Source organism: Styela clava, chromosome 6, assembly GCF_964204865.1.
Source record: "Styela clava chromosome 6, kaStyClav1.hap1.2, whole genome shotgun sequence".
NCBI lineage: Eukaryota > Metazoa > Chordata > Ascidiacea > Stolidobranchia > Styelidae > Styela > Styela clava.
In genome coordinates this window covers 3,744,670-3,763,202 of record NC_135255.1, presented here as the reverse complement: position 1 = coordinate 3,763,202, position 18,533 = coordinate 3,744,670, and the positions used below count along the sequence as shown (strand labels likewise).

General features: G+C 35.0%; 2 protein-coding genes and 1 long non-coding RNA gene across 5 annotated transcripts; 1 reads left to right on the top strand and 2 right to left on the bottom strand.

The window, feature by feature from the left end:
* Positions 1–1,342: 1,342 nt before the first annotated feature.
* Positions 1,343–5,737, top strand: LOC120331022 (small ribosomal subunit protein eS26-like). The gene is made up of 4 exons (XM_039398039.2): positions 1,343–1,479; positions 1,655–1,792; positions 4,406–4,525; positions 5,585–5,737. The coding sequence occupies exons 2-4, from the start codon at positions 1,668–1,670 to the stop codon at positions 5,685–5,687; spliced, it is 348 nt and encodes a 115-aa protein (XP_039253973.1). The 5' UTR covers positions 1,343–1,479; positions 1,655–1,667; the 3' UTR covers positions 5,688–5,737.
* A 973-nt stretch (positions 5,738–6,710) lies between these two features.
* LOC120330876 (elongation factor 1-delta-like) lies at positions 6,711–10,181 on the bottom strand. 2 transcript variants are annotated; one of them, XM_039397844.2, is made up of 7 exons: positions 9,947–10,181; positions 9,153–9,233; positions 8,873–9,025; positions 8,596–8,790; positions 7,705–7,797; positions 7,237–7,338; positions 6,711–6,803 (listed from the first exon to the last, which is right to left on the bottom strand). In XM_039397844.2, exons 1-7 carry the CDS (start codon positions 10,082–10,084, stop codon positions 6,765–6,767), a joined length of 801 nt encoding a protein of 266 aa, XP_039253778.1. In that variant the 5' UTR covers positions 10,085–10,181; the 3' UTR covers positions 6,711–6,764. The 2 variants fall into 2 exon arrangements, with proteins under 2 accessions (XP_039253778.1, XP_039253779.1); XM_039397845.2 differs by having other exon boundaries at positions 9,977–10,180.
* A 4,046-nt stretch (positions 10,182–14,227) lies between these two features.
* On the bottom strand, positions 14,228–16,167 carry LOC120331467 (uncharacterized). 2 transcript variants are annotated; one of them, XR_013476854.1, is made up of 4 exons: positions 15,705–16,167; positions 15,138–15,382; positions 14,860–14,942; positions 14,228–14,322 (listed from the first exon to the last, which is right to left on the bottom strand). It is a non-coding gene; the product is annotated as an uncharacterized LOC120331467 (long non-coding RNA). The 2 variants fall into 2 exon arrangements; XR_005567962.2 differs by having other exon boundaries at positions 15,138–15,237.
* Positions 16,168–18,533: the final 2,366 nt, after the last annotated feature.

Sequence of the window (18,533 nt, the reverse complement as noted above, 5' to 3'; positions counted from 1 at the left end):
AAATTAATATAAAATACAACAGGCCACTTGAACTTATACAATTGCAAACAATTTTTAAGAGAAGTGGTATATACAATAATACAACTTACAAGAAGGATTGAGTCATTTATATTATTATTAGAATGACTTTCTAATTTAAGGAATCAAAATCACTTATACAGACAGCAATGTGATATCCTTGAATAATAATCTGAAACTACAGTCCAGCAATCACATATAACACTCCATATTAATTAATACAAGGGTTTAAAGGAGGAATGTGTCGTGTACTTTCAAGTGCAAATTTTTTGCAAAACCGAGTAAATAAAAATCCAATATTAAAGCACGCAACAATCATCTTTTCAAAGAATTTATAAAACTTTAGAATGTTTTGATAAAGTTATTTTAATAATTCTGTGACACATAAATATAAGGTACAGAATTGTGCGAAACGAGCCAATCTCAGGTCAAATACAACAAAGTCCAAATCAACAATAACTGTTCAAAATAATTTTGTATGAATTCATATTTTACTTGGTTTTATTCACAATCTAGTTTATTTTGATATGAATTTATTGGAGAGTGGAAAAATGAACTTTTTAATTCATTGATTTTACTCTTAAAATAGTTATTCAAAACATTCATATTGCTTTCTGCTCAAAAAATAACCATTTAAAAAAATCATGTTGTGTTTATATTTGTTGAAATTACTACAGACAGACAGAGCAGGTTGATGGCACACATTTTGACGATTCCTTTAAAATATTGGTAACAATATTTCACTGGCTTTATCATATTCCTATATTTTTTTATGTGTGCATCTAATTAGTCGTTATATATTTCTGCTGTGATTGTGTTTCAACTGATAATTCTGTGTTTGTCTAATACTGGATAACAATGTAGGGAAAATCTTGACTCATTTTTTTCAAGGACTCGGTGGATCTCACATTTCATGTAAATAAAATCACTTTTCTCGGATAGCCAGAGAGCCCGCATTGGGACTTCCAAGGGGTTCCACCTCAGTTGGAATGTGGAAAGAGCAATGTACTAACACACTAATGGAACATAATTTCTGGACACAATTTATCATGTCGATCAAAGTTTTATTCAAAACTCACTAGCAACAACTCAAAATACATCATGTTCATATAATTAATATTAAACGGTATTTAACGTCAATTTGGTACGGTAATTGTCGTTGCCTAAAAGTATCCAACTTCTGACAATGGTGCATTATAGACTACACTACACAAACATTCAATTCGCCAACGATAGCGAATTTCGGCAGTCGGCACGGTACCGATTTACTACTAGTCAACTAGGAAATGAATTGTTCCAAGAATTGTTTATGGAATTGGTCAATCGCTCACTTTCAATCCAACAAATTAGACCTGGCGCGGAGTAAGAGTGACATCTTGTGGAGAATTATTTGCGCAAAGAAAAATAGAATGAAGTCCTCTTTTCAGCACCACTTCGGCCATTTGGTTGGTTTTCGACAAGGTGAATTATATCCGTTGTAATAGATCTATTTTATTAGTGGATTGCTTTGTTTGTTATAAAATCGAGTACAGGATGGTTTATTTTAAAAGAATAATCTTTTGTGGAATGAAAGATAGCTTAGATTTTTTAGAATATTCGTATCAAGCGAAAGTATATATTGGTTTATGTATTTCAGAACACTCAGCACCATGACGTTGAAACGGCGAAATAATGGACGTAACAAAAAAGGCAGAGGGCATGTAAAATATGTTAGATGCGAATCATCAGGAGCCCGTGTTCCTAAAGACAAGGCAATCAAGAAATACATCATCAGGTATTGTGCTCTAATTTACTGATCTGATCTTTTCAGCTCTGCGATTATTGAAATCTGGCTGTTTCCATGTAGGATCCCCCTTTGCGTTAAAGAAAACGATACCCAAATCTATTTCAATGCAGCAATTTGTCATTAGTTAATATGACACAGTTCTCCGGTTCCAAGAATACCCCCCACATTTAAAGACATTTATAACGGTGATTGCCAACCTATGCTTTATGAGAAAGTCTGGGCCTCCATATCGGCAATGTGCAATAAACTAAAAGGAAGCGCAATCTAAAAATGTCACCATTGGATTCCACTCAAAAAGTAATTAATACACAGAAGATACACACGTTTTGGACGACATTTCGTATACTTTGATGGGCCATATTTCGGCAATGTAATGTTGCAGTGACGTAATTTTTGGATGACAAAGTCATGTGAAATTAGAAATGACATATGCGAAGATGGTTATGTCACGCCAACTAGAAGTACTTGACTGCGTTTGGTGAACTAGCCTCCTTCTTTTGACCAATATGTGCCATGATTATGTGAAATAGACCTTGTTACGTTATACCAACAGAATTGAAAACTTCGTAAATTCACTCGTACATCTGTAATTTACGAATAAAGTTATTGAGCTATGACTGTTTTTCATATAGAGCAGCGTTTCCCAACCTTTTCTGGTTGCGGACTATTTTCTCACCGGCGAAAACCTTTGCGGACTCATTGTGCGTTTATTGCAACCGTACTCTGTGTGAAAAAGCAATAAAACCAATTACAACAGAATTTTAAAATCGGGAATTCGCCGCAATTACACGTTCGTTAAGAGACGATTTTTTTAGTGTATAATGGCTTTTTCTGTCACACAATATCAATCTATCACAACGACGTGAATTTAAAATGTCCTATTTTAATTTGATTGTGTTCATGGTAACTCGCGGTTGCGTCGACTTACGACAAGATGAAAGCATTACTTCCTTAAAATGGCAGGGCAATCTGTGACTATAATAATGTGAGAATATATAATATTGCCCGATTATATTTTTTGCGAGCTTGCGAATTTGTTATCGTCGTTAGAAAAATCCTACTATCTGCTATAAATTTCCAGAAAGTACAACTTGATTTAGTACTTATTAAAAATACATATTCATCGTCTTGCTTTAAAATTAATCCAGTTGTGATCATTTTAATCTGCAGTTTTGTTGTCGAAATAAAAGCAATGCTACTCAGAAAATATCATGACAATGCGTGGTAAAGTGCTTGATTATATTTTGTTTTGATTCTTATTTTTGTAAATTCGACAAATCTGAGCTGTTCGTACAACACTTACGGTGCTCCAGTACTGTACGTACCAATGTGGAGGCAGTAAAGCAAAGAATCCTAAGGGAAAATGCCCTGGTACGTATACTACGGTAGCACCCGAACTTTTGCGATTCGTAATGTTTAAAAAAGCGTTTTTAATTGGTCGCGGACCATCATAAAACAAAATTTAAGGTGTTCTCCGTTTTATTTTTAGTATTGCCGATTTTCAATTTAGAAAATTCGGGTTGCCACCATTGACACTTATCTTATCATCAGAAAAAAAAAATTTATTCCTCGTTATTCGAACTCGCGAAACTTCATTTAGATATCTATCGAAGCTTGTGCACTCTCGTGTTTTTGTCGGAAATCCGCAAGGGAGTTGTGAAATCCGATCGTTTGATTAGGCGACGCGCAGGCGACCTTCGCGTTGTCAAATTTTTGAATATATGATCAGTCCTACTCAGTAACCAGTAATTATTGACTCGATTAATGTTATGTTAATAAACTTGCTTTTTTTGTTTTATGTAAATTCTGACGTAAATCGTAACTTGGCTGATAGTTGAGTTTCGCAAAAACGTTTGCTGCCCGAAGTGAATTTTTGGCTCATTGCGGACTCATTCAAACGCTCTGCGGACTCATTTGAGACCGCGGACTCGGGTTGGGAAACACTGATATAGAGTATTGTAAATGAAGCAATTCTGATTTTATAAGCAAAAAACAAAATGTGGTATATTTTCAATTGTCTGTAGACAGTGACCTAAACTCATAGCAAGTTAGCAGAATAGCTGTGCCTTTTAATTTGTCAAACTCCTGGTGTAGTCTAACGATATTTGCGTATGACATTTCTAACCCTCACCTTACTATATCATCCACAAATTATGTCACAGTGCAGTAAAAAGGGTCCGCCATAATATATGGACAGTCGGCCAAAACACGCAAACGATCACTTGAAATCAAGCAAGCAACATCGTATACAAAGGGATACTCTCTCATTTTGTCGTTATAGTGATTCCAATATGAGAGAGGCCACTGGCGTTAGTGAGTTGGACACTGTCAGCCCAGACGTTTTTGGATGACGTAGTTAGATGGGGTTGGTGATAACATAGTCATAAATGGTTATGCCACACGGATTAGAAGAATTTGTGGTACTAAAGTACTCTGTTAAACTCTTGTATAGGAAATGAATCCATTTATTAATAATGTATTCGAAAAACTGGTGTAATTTATTAAACATACATTCTACGATTACTCTATTTTGTTATGGAAACATGTTGAATTGTAAACTTCATATATTTATTAACCTTTTGTATTTCTCTCATTTCACAGAAACATTGTTGATGCCGCAGGAATGAGAGATTTGGCAGATGCTAGTGTGTACGAGTCATATGCATTGCCAAAAATGTATTATAAGGTCTACTACAGTGTGTCAGCTGCTATTCACTTGAGGTATTATAATTAAAAATATTTTTAATAATATTGAGTTAAGAATAAAATAGAATTACCGTAAGTGCTTTTTGTTTGAGTTTTTCGTAAATATTTTTTGCAATCTGTGATTATTGAATTCTGTCAAATATTCACAAATCACAATATTATACTTTGTCATTGTTTGATCTGGTTGTTATCCCAGAGTAGTGATAGTGGAGGAAGTTGAAACTGCTTCGAAACACTCTATAGCAGTGGTTCTCAACCTTTTATGACTCGTGGCCCCCTTTCGGAGGCTTTTAGCACTCATGGCCCCCACTTTAATATTCCGGAGGTATTAATAGGGTTATTTTCATTGATAGATTCCAAATCCCATTATGTTAAAACAATTTGCACAAAAGAGAGCGAAAACACCCTGCGAAATATCCTTGTTCAGCAGCAAACTAGGAAAAACTGAGATTTCTTTTAAAGTGAAAAGTAAATTCAGATTTCAGCCCATCCTTGTGGCCCCCTCCGAGGGCCCCCGGTTGAGAACCGCTGCCCTATAGTGACAAGTAGTGCAGCTATGCTCTTGAAAATAACTATCCCACATAGGACTTGAACCTGTGAACGCACAGAGGGTAATCAGAGGTGCGATGGCAAGTGTAGTCTTAATATGCCTAGCAATCTGTGCCAACCGCTGAGCTAGGGTTTATTTAGAACAAAAACAGGGATGTAAAGAGTGAATCAACCAGTAATGGCCAAAATTCAGCAATATACTATTTCCGAAATATTATTCTTAAATATGGAATGTCTATGACGTACGGTAATTAACAGAAAAATCTGCACAAATTTCGTAAATTCATTAGAGCTGAATTCAGTGAACCTCAACAAATAGTACGCTTCAAATGCCTACCATATATTTAACATGACCCAATTTGGAAAACATGGTGTTTTTAGAATGTATCCAAATTAAGTTCATTTTCTACCATACTATCAAAAATGTTGTACAATTTACTGCTCAATCAATAATCCAATGCTATGAAAACTGTGTTTCTGTTGAAAGGCTGCTTGAATACGTTTTAAATTGCTTCTATTTTGCAGACTGGTAAAGAACAGATCGAGACTTGCCCGCAAGGACCGTACTCCACCACCAAGATTCCGGCCGGGTGCTAACCAACAAGCAAACAGACCTAGAGTTTCTTGATTTGCTCATATTGCACATATTATGTGAGTGCAAATAAAAGCGAAAAACCACTGCCGTGTTAGTTATATCTTTGACAGGCTTTAGGCAGGTCAGGTGAATAATATGAGATCTGGTTCACTTTCCAGACCATGTCAGGTAATTGGACCAGTTTTTCATTTCAGATGCATGGACTTAATAATGAAGAGTGTCACAACAGGCCTTTCATCAGCATGGAGTTTTGCAATTATCGCTAACATAATTATCCTGAGAGAATAACACCTAGTTTTATACAGTGGCACAGTCAAGTCGCGGATTGTCGAGTAGTAATGTGTTTATTTTGCCGAAGCAACTGCAGGTGGCGTAATCGCGATGACTGTTTCAGAAGCCGTTTTGTGGGGATGAATATATGTTTTCGATCTACTTTATATGTATTATCACTGTTGTACTTTCTGAGTTTTTATAGCAGATCTTGGGATTTTTTCAACGACGGTCACGATCCCCCTTAAAAATACATGGCAGAAGAGAATTTTGTAAGCATTTTTGGCTGTTTGTCAGATGTACTTGTGGCATAAGAGACCTCCATGTAGAGCTTTAGTTTTAACTAAGGTCAGCTAAGCAGAACGTCATTTTAAACTGATGTACGTACATACACTATTTATTCAGGAACTACTATTGTTCTGAAGCAGCCGATATCACATTTCTTGATCCCAGCTATAATGCACATGCTATGTCTGGTATCAATAGGGTGATCGATCCCCTGGTATATAAATTGGCTATAGGTCCCAAACATCAGGAGATTGTGTGCCTGCTCGTCCCAACATTCATCATGGGATTACCCAGAGATTGATAGATCCGGAATGTGATGATGGCTCATTGTATAAAAATCATTGGTTGCTATGAAAAACCCACGATTTCTATGAAACCTAATAAATCATAATAAATTTGTGCGCACTCAACCTGTTAGAATCAGAACTGGTTCTAAGAAATAGTAAACACAGCAGCAGCACAATTTCAGAGTCTCTCCTATGTTATAAAGATGACAAATTTTCAATAGTCTAAATTTTATTTGCAAGAATTGGATTTAATTAAATATGATCTTCAAATCTTATTGAACGCAACAATATCCACACTTTGAACCTGCAAAAGTAGAGAGTATGAAAAAGGGAGAACATATGAAAAATGAGTGTCAAAAATCCACGCTTATACATTTTTTTATAGAATTACATGATAGGTTGCCTGCGTAACGTAATAAAAATCATACATTAAACGGTTTTTATGAAAAATATCAGGAATTAAAGCAAATTTACAGACAAAAATTTGGTTTTCAAATTGTATAGACAAACATTTTAAGACCAATATCACTTAATTTAAATACCAGTAATACTTGCTGAGAAGTTTTTTGTTCGATTGGTTTGCCAGAAAACATGATATATAATACTAAAATATAACTGTTCAAAATCCTAATTTTTGGTAAACGACTGTGTGATGACAATAACATCTTTTGAGGTTACCCAAGACTTCCACCACTCACCACCCTGCTCAAAATTGAATTTCGCAATAACAAACTCACATGGTCCTCATGACGAGTAATTTCCTCCTCAAGGAAGTCTGTTCCAACTTTATCATCTTCAACAATGCAATTGATTTGAAGTTTCTTGATTCCAAACGCAACCTGCGAAATAGTATATTCTGTACCATTATGATGTTTCAAATGAGCTGAACTAGGCTGCATTTACCGATATGATTGTGCTTGCAACAAACAATGCATACAGTCTCAATATTGTTATGTCATCCAGATGGAAATTTACCAATCAAAAGAATACTTATAACAACTACTTTAGGCATATCGTAATGGCAATCATCAGTTGGTTACAGAGTACTGTTATATTCATATTATACAATATTGCTTTTATAGTTCCACAAACATTAAATTGAATCGTCGTTATAACTAATAAGGTAACACATCAATTGGGCCTCTACTTCAATGTATCTAGCTTGCAGGGAGCAATTCAACTACATAGCAAAAATCTTATACAACCTCTACTAATTTCGATGCTGCCCACTTCAATCCATCTGTTGAGATATTCCTCACAAGTCTCTCCACTTCCCCCATGTCTGTTTGATCATCCCACTGTTAATAATGAAGGTAAGAATTCCTAATTAAAAGGAGACCAATATCACAATCACAAAAGTAGAAACAAGCTCTACGTTCTTTTTATAATTTGTTGTATTTACACTTCTGCTGCAAACAAGGCTATGAATCAGTTGATCTCAAACTGTGGGCGCGTGGACAATTTTTTTCATTATTTACGTTAAATCCACGTATTTTCAACGTTTTTTTGCGCCAACGCGCCTTATCATCAGTTATTTATTTGTAGCTGATTGTTAGCTACTGTAGTTATTTTCGAGGTGGAGCACGAGACTTCACAAATTCCTAAAAGGGGACACATTTTCAAGGTGGAGCACGAGACTTGACAAATTCTAAAAAGGGGGCACGGCTTCAAAAGTTTGAGAACTGCTGCTCTAAATACAAGCCACACATGGGGTTGACCCTAACATCATTAGTCTTGGAAAGTGATCACACTTAAATTCCCTAGTTGCCAAAATATATAGGCCTGTATTGCTAGTAAAATGAGCAACACAAGATCTAATTGATTGCACAAATGGTCCAGTGACATATAAACAAGTACAAAATACATTTATGTAACCTAAACATAAAAGCTATAAACACTCAACACTGTTCAATATAATTCCATGATAATATATAACACCTAAAAAAGTATAATATTAACAAACCACCCAATAACACTAAATGTCAAGCAACATACAATTCATTATGCCAGACAACACATGGTCCTTCCAGTACGTTCTGGATGCTGGAGTAGGTGAAATTCTCATTAGAAAAACCTAAATAATAAGTGAAACTTACAGGTTTGACATCGAGTAGAATGCTAGACTTTGCTATCACAGCTGGCTTTTTAGATTTTTTTTCAGCATATTCCGCCAATCTTTTTTGTTTTATTTTTTCATATTCATCGTCTTCCTCAGAGTCAGATGCGAAGAAATCCATGTCGTCAACATCATCGTCAGATTCTGATTTTTGCTCAATTTCGGTTTTAGAAGGCTATACTTGCATTAAACAAACATAAAAGAAGGTAAATTGATGTTCAGCAATTTGCAATGGACCAACTCATACAATTAACAACCTGCACGGCAGTTTCTTTACTGCCAGACTCTAGTTTGCTCAGTCGTGCTTCCATCGCATTCATTCTCTCAACGAGGGTGTTCACCAACTTCCTCAAATCATCATTTTCACTTCGTATTGCATCGACTTTCCCAGAGTCATTGCCACTAACTCCCTAAAATATAGATTTATATGAAAGTTGGAATAAAGGGTCCTAGTTTTGATAAACAAATTTAATAAATATAAAAAAGTATCAGACATAACTACTATAATATGGTAATCTAAAAAAAACTGCAACATACAGTATCAGATCCCTGTAGTGTTTGATGTATTTTTTGTCTGGCTTGAGCAATTTGTTCTGCGACACCTGAACCACAAGCACCCTAGAATTTCATATAATTAAAAGTTAATTATTAGGTCTATAATGATACCACAGAATGAAAAGATTTTCAAATTTGCACAATTCATGCATAAATATTACAGTATTATGAGACAAGTACCGGTAATATTTGTAAAATCTGAATTACTTTGAAATAAATTATTTCATAAATTATTAACACGTAAGTCTGTAAGTGGCGACTTTTACAGGGTAATACAGTAATATTTTTATGACCTTGCATTACTGAGATGAGAACTCAGACAACAGGTCGAGGATGTTGGTTGGGGCTCAGGATGCTGGGTATGAGTAAATTTAGTAGGGTTCAGACAATTGTGTGATTATCAGAGCATGGTTGATCAGGGTGATTTATTAAAATTACTAGTAATGCTATTTTTTGCTTTGTTTTTCGAATTAAATCAGATATGGATGATGCTTTGACTAGGCTATCATTTATTCAAATAATAGACTAAATATTAAAATTATGCTTAATTCGCCTCAGATATTGAAAAAAATAAATCAGGCTTAATTCACCAGAGAGATTTGACTTAAGAGCAGTACAGACTTGATAATTTTGAATGAGATTTAAAGTTAGGTTATAGGCTAACACAGTTTCATTTCGATTATTTTATCAAGTACATGAAAACGTCCATATTTCAAAAACAACTACAAAACCATAGTAAGCTACCACCACCGCTATTAAAATACTATCACCATCACCCGTTTGTCAGCTTTTGCTGCTGGTTTTACCCGTTGTTTCGCCATGTACACTTCATATTTGTATTCTTCTTCTTCAACCTTTGGTCGGTCAAACCAAACATCCGACAGCAAATGTGAAATGGGGACGGTTGAAGGCATTTTATAGACAATAAAATCAAATCTGATCCACGAAATTAAGAAAAGTTGAAGGATGGAACAGAAACCAAAATCGTGGAAACTGACGAAAATCAGAAGGTGAAAGGTCATGAACACGTGAAATGAAGCATGTTACCGGATGTGCTCAGAGCACCATTACTGCAATATCCGGTGAACAAAACAACTGAAATTTCCAGTCTCTGTAACTCTATCCACCTATATATAATTTTATCTCGAGCTTATAGGTATATTTACTTCTCTAGTTTAGCGTTCCAGATACTTGAAATTGGAAGTATACACTATTTGGAAGGAACAGAATATTTTATGCTCTGCATAACCTACCCAAATTATGCAAAATTTCCTCATACTGAGGGTTATTTATCGTCGTATCATTTGTAATAGATGTTAGTGGAAGGTGTCACTTAAAAGAAATGCCCAGTGTGTTATATTCTCTCTTATACCATATTAGGACTCATTATAGAATATGAATTTCATATTTATAAAATGAAAGGGGAATGCCAATAATACGACTCAACAATATTACGAATAATGCCCTCTCGTCCGGTTACCAGTCAATAGCCGGCTTGGGAGTAGTTTCCATAGGCGTAGCCTGTAAATGAGCGCCCATATAGCTTGGATAACTTCGACAGAGAAATAAATCCGTGGCGAGATTCTTTAAGATGACGTTAGGTATCAATGGCTGCTCGTTCCTGAGCTTTTCGTGGCAAAAGGCGCGACTAAGCGTCGTATTATGCCATATTAAACCTTTCATTCGTTTCAGTCTCATAGACTTGATTGTACGGAAAGCGTACTTTTCAGAGGATACATTAGCCAATGTTCGACGATATTGAGTAAGGCGATTCTCTCGTACATAATGATCCCCCGTGGTATTCAAATCTGTGAGTCCATACAGAACAATCAGAAGTGCGACGACGAGAGTGTTCCCAACGCTTAAATCAACTTGATTGCAATTTCTTTAAAATCCACGTACTTGTGTTAAATACCCGATGGGTGTGGCGATATATATATATATATATAACTCTATTACGGTAGTTAAACGGACCTGCCATAATTGCAGTACTTAAGCGGACGTCGTTCCTGTGTCTGTATCATTGTTTTTAAATACGTACTTGGAGAGCGCGAGAGCCGTTGACAACTACAGAGAAAAAGAGTCAACACAATCCTCTCGATAACAGATATAAAATTTTTGTCCGCTTAATTCGTCCACTTAATTCAGACCACCAAATGTTTTAGCCTATTTCGGCACTAAGCCGGACCCCTCTTATATGTCGCCCTGGATGTCTACATAAATGATGCTGCTTTTATTTTATTACGCATTTTAAAGCGTATGACCTCGCTTTAATTTCCGATGGATGCGAACCATTTAGCATTATTTATCACAGAAAATAGCATTTTTTTTCAATGTTCAGTATTTTGTGCAAGGGAGAGGCACTGTGTTTGGTGTTAGAAATAATCTTCCATGTCAAAAAATACTCAAAATGCAACGTGAAGGTAGACAAATCGAAACAAATTGATTCAAACGTAATATATATTTGAAACTGAGAAATACACAGAGCATATCACAAATGTTCGCATATTCCAACCCTATGGTGTAACATATAGATTAAACAGATGCTATGTTGTGAGTGTCACAAACTTTATCTCAAATGTCCACCTATCCGGCCTTTTAAGTTATCCAAATAATTGTAAATGGGAATTCTGGTATGTCATTAATGAAGACAAAAATCACACAAATTCGATTTCAAATGTTCATCTATTCGGTCACTCAAATGTGGCACGTAATTGAAAAATGAACACCAGCCCTATTGAGAAACATTACACGAAATATATCTCAAATGTCCACTTATCCGGCATTTAAGTGTGGCATATAACAATTAAAATAAAAATTCTGAAATCATATTGAGAAATATTACAAAAAGTATATCTCAAATGTCCACCTATCCGGCCACCTAAGTGTGGCATACAAGAATTGAAATGAAATCTCTTAAATCATATTGAGAAATATCACACAAAGTATATCTCAAATGTCCACCTATCCGGCCACCTAAGCGTGGCATACAAGAATTGAAATGAAAATTTTGAAATCCTATCGAGAAATATCACACAAAGTATATCTCAAATGTCCACCTATCCGGCCACCTAAGTGTGGCATAAAGCATTAAAATGAAAATTGTGAAATAATATTGAGAAACATTACACAAAGTATATCTCAAATGTCCACCTGTGTGGCATAAAGCATTAAAATGAACATTCTGAAATCATATTGAGAAATATTACACAAAATATATTTCAAATGTCCACCTATCCGGCCACCTAAATGTGGCGTACAAGAATTAAAATGAAAATTTTGAAATCATATTGAGAAATATCACACAAAGTATATCTCAAATGTCCACCTATCCGACCACCTAAGTGTGGCATAAAGCATTAAAATGAAAACTCTGAAATCATATAAAGAAATATTACACAAAGTATATCTTAAATGTCCACCTAAGTGTGGCATAAAGCATTAAAATGAAAATTCTGAAATCATATTGAGAAATATTACACAAAATATATTTTGAATGTCCACCTATCCGGCCACCTAAGTGTGGCATACAAGAATTGGAATGAAAATTCTGGAATCATATTGAGAAACATTACACGAAGTATATCTCAAATGTCCACCTATCCGACCACCTAAGTGTGGCATAAAACAATAAAATGAAAATTCTGAAATCATATTGAGAAACATTACATAAAGTATATCTCAAATGTCCACCTATCCGGCCACCTAAGAGTGGCATAAAACATTAAAATGAAAATTCCGAAATCGTAATGAGAAACATTATGCGAAGTATAAATCAAATGTCCACCTATCCGGCCACCTAAGTGTGGCATACAAGAATTGAAATGAAAATTCTTAAATCATATTGAGAAACATTACACAAAGTATATCTCAAATGTCCACCTATCCGGCCACCTAAGTGTGGCATACAAGAATTGAAATGAAAATTCTGAAATCATATTGAGAAACATTACACAAAGTATATCTCAAATGTTCACCTATCCGGCCACCTAAGTGTGGCATAAAACAATCACAATGAAAATTCTGAAATGATATTGAAGAACATTACACAAAATATATATCTCAAATGTCCGAATACCCGACTACCTAAGTGTAGCATACAACTATTGAAACCAATTCCTGAAATCATATTGAGAAATCTTACACAAAATATATCTCAAATGTCAACTTTAGTGTGTGAAATATAACTAAAATACGAAATTTCGAATACTAATTATATTTTGATGTTGTGGAAAATTGCTCAAAATTTATCTCAAATGTTCACCTATCCGATAACTTGAGAGTGACAAATATTATAAAACAAAATTTTGAAACCATATTGAGGAACAATACAGAAAATATATCGCAAATCGTCATCTACTCAGCTACGTAAGTGTGTCATGTAAATGCAAAATGATATTTTGGAATGACAATAATATTAGGAAGCATTCAAAAAAAATTTCAACCATCCGACCATTTCAGAAGGTATGTAATTAAAACACGAAATTCTCTAAAAAAAATATCGAGAACCATTACACACAACATATCTCAAATGTTCAATTAAGTGGCGTTTTCAGTGGGGCCTATAAATGCGAAATGAAATTTTGCCATGTCAACTAAAATGAGAAACATTACACCAATTATAACTCAAATGTCTACCTATCAAGGCGCGCCTAAGTATAGCAGTGATTATACAGTCAACTATACAAGCGATCAACATGAAATTATTCAACCCCGATATCAATTTTGAATCTTTGCACAATTTATTTAAAATTTTTGCACCAACTCGGAATACAAAAACATGATTGTTATTTTGAATTTATAATTAAATAGTAAAAATGTATGCCAAGTATGTATACGAATGTGGATATGCCCACTAGATTAAGTTGTTGAGGAGAGACAAAATTATGTGCTCACTGCCGGTTCATCTTTATGAATTATACAGAGATGTCTTGAAGCTTTACAATAAACTTCTAGCAAGATATACAAAGCCGTGCAATTATTTTTCTTTTCGTCGTTTCTTTTCTGGTTCACGTTTATTTAGAAGCTTTTTTTGGAATTGATTTACAGCCCTTTTCTTTTCCGTATATATGAGTTTCTTTTAAGTCACTTACATTGCTTATTGAAAGTGATTCTGAAGATGGTGCGGTATAGTCTGTTGACTAATCTGAAACTTTGGTCAAAAATACATGCATAAGTCACAAAACATCATCACAGTGTTCTAGTCCAATTCAGAATTACGGTACTCTTGATTGACCGAACAAACGAAGTGTTTGAAATGGGGAATTGCATTATTACTCAAATAAAACAGTGGGGGCTCCCGAAGTATGCGAACCAAGATGGCGGACATCGCAATGTAATATGTGTACTAGGTTAGGGTTAGGCCATAATTCTAGGTATAAATACTACGGGAGGCTCTTGGCTAGTCTTCGAACTGATAATAGGACTAAAATAAGGAAAACTGGAAAAAAATTATCGCCTAACCCTAACCTGTTACCCATGTTACGTTCCGATGTCCGCCATCTTGGTTCGCATACTTCGGGAGCACCAAACAGTGTTTTTAAACGGTGCACTACAATTATTCGTAGATAGCTGCGCTATTTGTGATGGGCTACAATTGATATTATGATTTGGTTTATTACCATTCATTGGTATCAATTTGAGATACCGTGTTTAATTAAAAACAAGCATAGCAAACTAATTTAATCACCTCCTGGCACAGCGTTCTCCGAATCACTACCCGCATTTCCGTCTGCCAAGTTCTGAAACGTAGGCCATCTCGTTGGAGAGTCACTTACATGTGAACAAAAAATACAGCCCAGTAAATAACTAGATGAGGATGGTAAAATAACACAGGGATATGTGCCAAATCACAAAACAAAATTGCTAGCAATGCAATTCTTTAAAACTGTTTTCCGAAGATAAAATATTCTAATCTAATATGAAGCGGTGTATTAGATATTTTTATTTATACAAAGCTATACAAACCTATATAAAGTGGCGTCAACCACTCGCTTCTCGTATCTCCTTCTGTTTCGAGAAAAATTTGAATTCATTGAATTTTCACAATCTTCGTTTGTATTGTCATCTGGATTTAGAAATCCTTCTGAATTACACACTCTTACAAACGCAAACCCAGTCGTAGCAATATTTTGATGGTCAGATCAGAACTACGACCAGTAAAAGCATAACAGTATCAGTAGTCTTTTGATAATCAGGAATAAGTGAACAATCTCAAAAACAAAAATATATGCTAATGATTTGGTTTCTGCAGGACTAACTACTTATCCTTCTTCTATGCTTTTGTGTCGGCGGATCCGTATGCATAAGGATGCTGTAGCAAGAGTAAAGATAACTATCCTACAGTCCTAAGTGATTCAAGAGTCTTGCTGCACACTAACACAATTATATTTCTGTAACGTTTCGTCTGACCAAGATCAGACTCCTTCAGACATACATAGTAAATAAAATTGTGTTAGTGTGCAGCAAGACTCTTGAATCACTTATGAATATAATATAGTAGCCCTAATATTAAAAATCGTTATGACTAATCACCTTATCCGATGAGTGATGATTTCCAGCAGCATTCTTCGGTGACGTTGAAAACCTTGTTTCAAGTTATTATGACTCGACTTCAACTCACTGGGTAATTGATAACACCTGACACAAAAGACTTGGATCGCTTCTCCAAACACAACTGTTCTATTTTATCTAAATTTCTGCAATCCCGCACTCATGAAGATCCCGATCCCCTCACGGCGTCCAGGTTACTTGCGAACAAAACGGCAAACGTGGTAGGTAAAGTTCTCGGCAAACCCGACAGTTTTACTATTGCGACACAAAGCCTCTCTAGTACGGAGTTGTGAATTGAGGTCCTTTTCAGTTTATTGAGCTTATATTGCAAAAAACAGAACGAACGATCTTCATGTTCTGCCTGGTTATTGTATCAAAATTATCAATCCTACTCTCCAAAAATCGTAAAGACATATACCGAAAAATTAAAAGATTTTCGCGTAAACAAAATGTCCGCTTAGTGTACGAAAATAATACCCGTTGATTATAAACCAGCAGAACTACTGTCCCCTCAAAGTTGGCAAAAATATGCAGATATTTTAAAAATATTGAAAGAACATATTGTTTTTGATACTGTTTTATCAGAGAGAAAGAGATTTCAGCAAAAAATAGCAAAACGTTTTAATTATGGAACGTGGAATAATTAAGCGGACAGGAAAATGTCTACCCAATTTTTCCGTCGTAAGTAGACATACCGTGCTAAAAAAGCGACAGTTTTAAAGAATTGCATTGCTAGCAATTTTGTTTTGTGATTTGGCAAATATCCCTGTGTTATTTTACCATCCTCATCTAGTTATTTACTGGGCTGTATTTTTTGTTCACATGTAAGTGACTCTCCAACGAGATGGCCTACGTTTCAGAACTTAGCAGACGGAAATGCGGGTAGTGATTCGGAGAACGCTGTGCCAGGAGGTGATTAAATTAGTTTGCTATGCTTGTTTTTAATTAAATACGGTATCTCAAATTGATACCAATGAATGGTAATAAACCAAATCATAATATCAATTGTAGCCCATCACAAATAGCGCAGCTATCTACGAATAATTGTAGTGCACCGTTTAAAAACACTGTTTGGTGCTCCCGAAGTATGCGAACCAAGATGGCGGACATCGGAACGTAACATGGGTAACAGGTTAGGGTTAGGCGATAATTTTTTTTCCAGTTTTCCTTATTTTAGTCCTATTATCAGTTCGAAGACTAGCCAAGAGCCTCCCGCAGTATTTATACCTAAAATTATGGCCTAACCCTAACCTAGTACACATATTACATTCCGATGTCCGCCATCTTGGTTCGCATACTTCGGGAGCCCCCACTGTTTTATTTGAGTAATAATGCAATTCCCCATTTCAAACACTTCGTTTGTTCTGTCAATCAAGAGTACCGTAATTCTGAATTGGACTAGAACACTGTGATGATGTTTTGTGACTTATGCATGTATTTTTGACCAAAGTTTCAGATTAGTCAACAGACTATACCGCACCATCTTCAGAATCACTTTCAATAAGCAATGTAAGTGACTTAAAAGAAAATCATATATACGGAAAAGAAAAGGGCTGTAAATCAATTTCAAAAAAAGCTTCTAAATAAACGTGAACCAGAAAAGAAACGACGAAAAGAAAAATAAATGCACGGCTTTGTATATCTTGCGAGAAGTTCATTGTAAAGCTTTAAGACATCTCTGTATAATTCATAAAGATGAACCGGCAGTGAGCATATAATTTTGTCTCTCCTCAACAACTTAATCTAGTGGGCATATCCACATTCGTATACATACTTGGCATACATTTTTACTATTTAATTATAAATTCAAAATAACAATCATGTTTTTGTATTCCGAGTTGGTGCAAAAATTTTAAATAAATTGTGCAAAGATTCTAAATTGATATCGGGTTGAATAATCTCATGTTGATCGCTTGTATAGTTGACTGTATAATCACTGCTATACTTAGGCGCGCCTTGATAGGTAGACATTTGAGTTATAATTGGTGTAATGTTTCTCATTTTAGTTGACATGGCAAAATTTCATTTCGCATTTATAGGCCCCACTGAAAACGTCACTTAATTGAACATTTGAGATATGTTGTGTGTAATGCTTCTCGATATTTTTTTAGAGAATTTCGTGTTTTAATTACATACCTTCTGAAATGGTCGGATGGTTGAAATTTTTTTTGAATGCTTCCTAATATTATTGTCATTCCAAAATATCATTTTGCATTTACATGACACACTTACGTATCTGAGTAGATGACGATTTGCGATATATTTTCTGTATTGTTCCTCAATATGGTTTCAAAATTTTCATTTTAATGCTTTATGCCACACTTAGGTGGCCGGATAGGTGGACATTTGAGATATACTTTGTGTGATATTTCTCGATAGGATTTCAAAATTTTCCTTTTAATTCTTGTATGCCACGATAGGTGGACATTTGAGATATACTTTGTGTAATATTTCTCAATATGATTTCAGAGTTTTCATTTCAATTCTTGTATGCCACACTTAGGTGGCCGGATAGGTGGACATTTGAGATATACTTTGTGTAATATTTCTCAATATGATTTCAGAATTTTTATTTTAATTGGTATATGCCACACTTAAATGCCGGACAAGTGGACATTTGAGATATATTTTGTGTAATGTTTCTCAATAGGGCTGGTGTTCATTTTTAAATTACGTGCCACATTTGAGTGACCGAATAGATGAACATTTGAAATCGAATTTGTGTGATTTTTGTCTTCATTAATGACATACCAGAATTCCCATTTACAATTATTTGTATAAATTAAAAGGCCGGATAGGTGGACATTTGAA

Excerpts from the sequence above, each read along its gene's own strand:
- LOC120330876 (XM_039397844.2), bottom strand. The coding sequence starts at position 10,084 with ATGCCTTCAACCGTCCCCATTTCACATTTGCTGTCGGATGTTTGGTTT. Across the intron at positions 9,234-9,946 it reads CAGCAAAAGCTGACAAACGG|GGTGCTTGTGGTTCAGGTGT; the intron begins GTGATGGTGATA and ends ATGAAATTCTAG. Across the intron at positions 7,798-8,595 it reads TTCTACTCGATGTCAAACCT|TGGGATGATCAAACAGACAT; the intron begins GTAAGTTTCACT and ends CATTATTAACAG.
- LOC120331022 (XM_039398039.2), top strand. The coding sequence starts at position 1,668 with ATGACGTTGAAACGGCGAAATAATGGACGTAACAAAAAAGGCAGAGGG. Across the intron at positions 1,793-4,405 it reads ATCAAGAAATACATCATCAG|AAACATTGTTGATGCCGCAG; the intron begins GTATTGTGCTCT and ends CTCATTTCACAG. Across the intron at positions 4,526-5,584 it reads TCAGCTGCTATTCACTTGAG|ACTGGTAAAGAACAGATCGA; the intron begins GTATTATAATTA and ends TCTATTTTGCAG.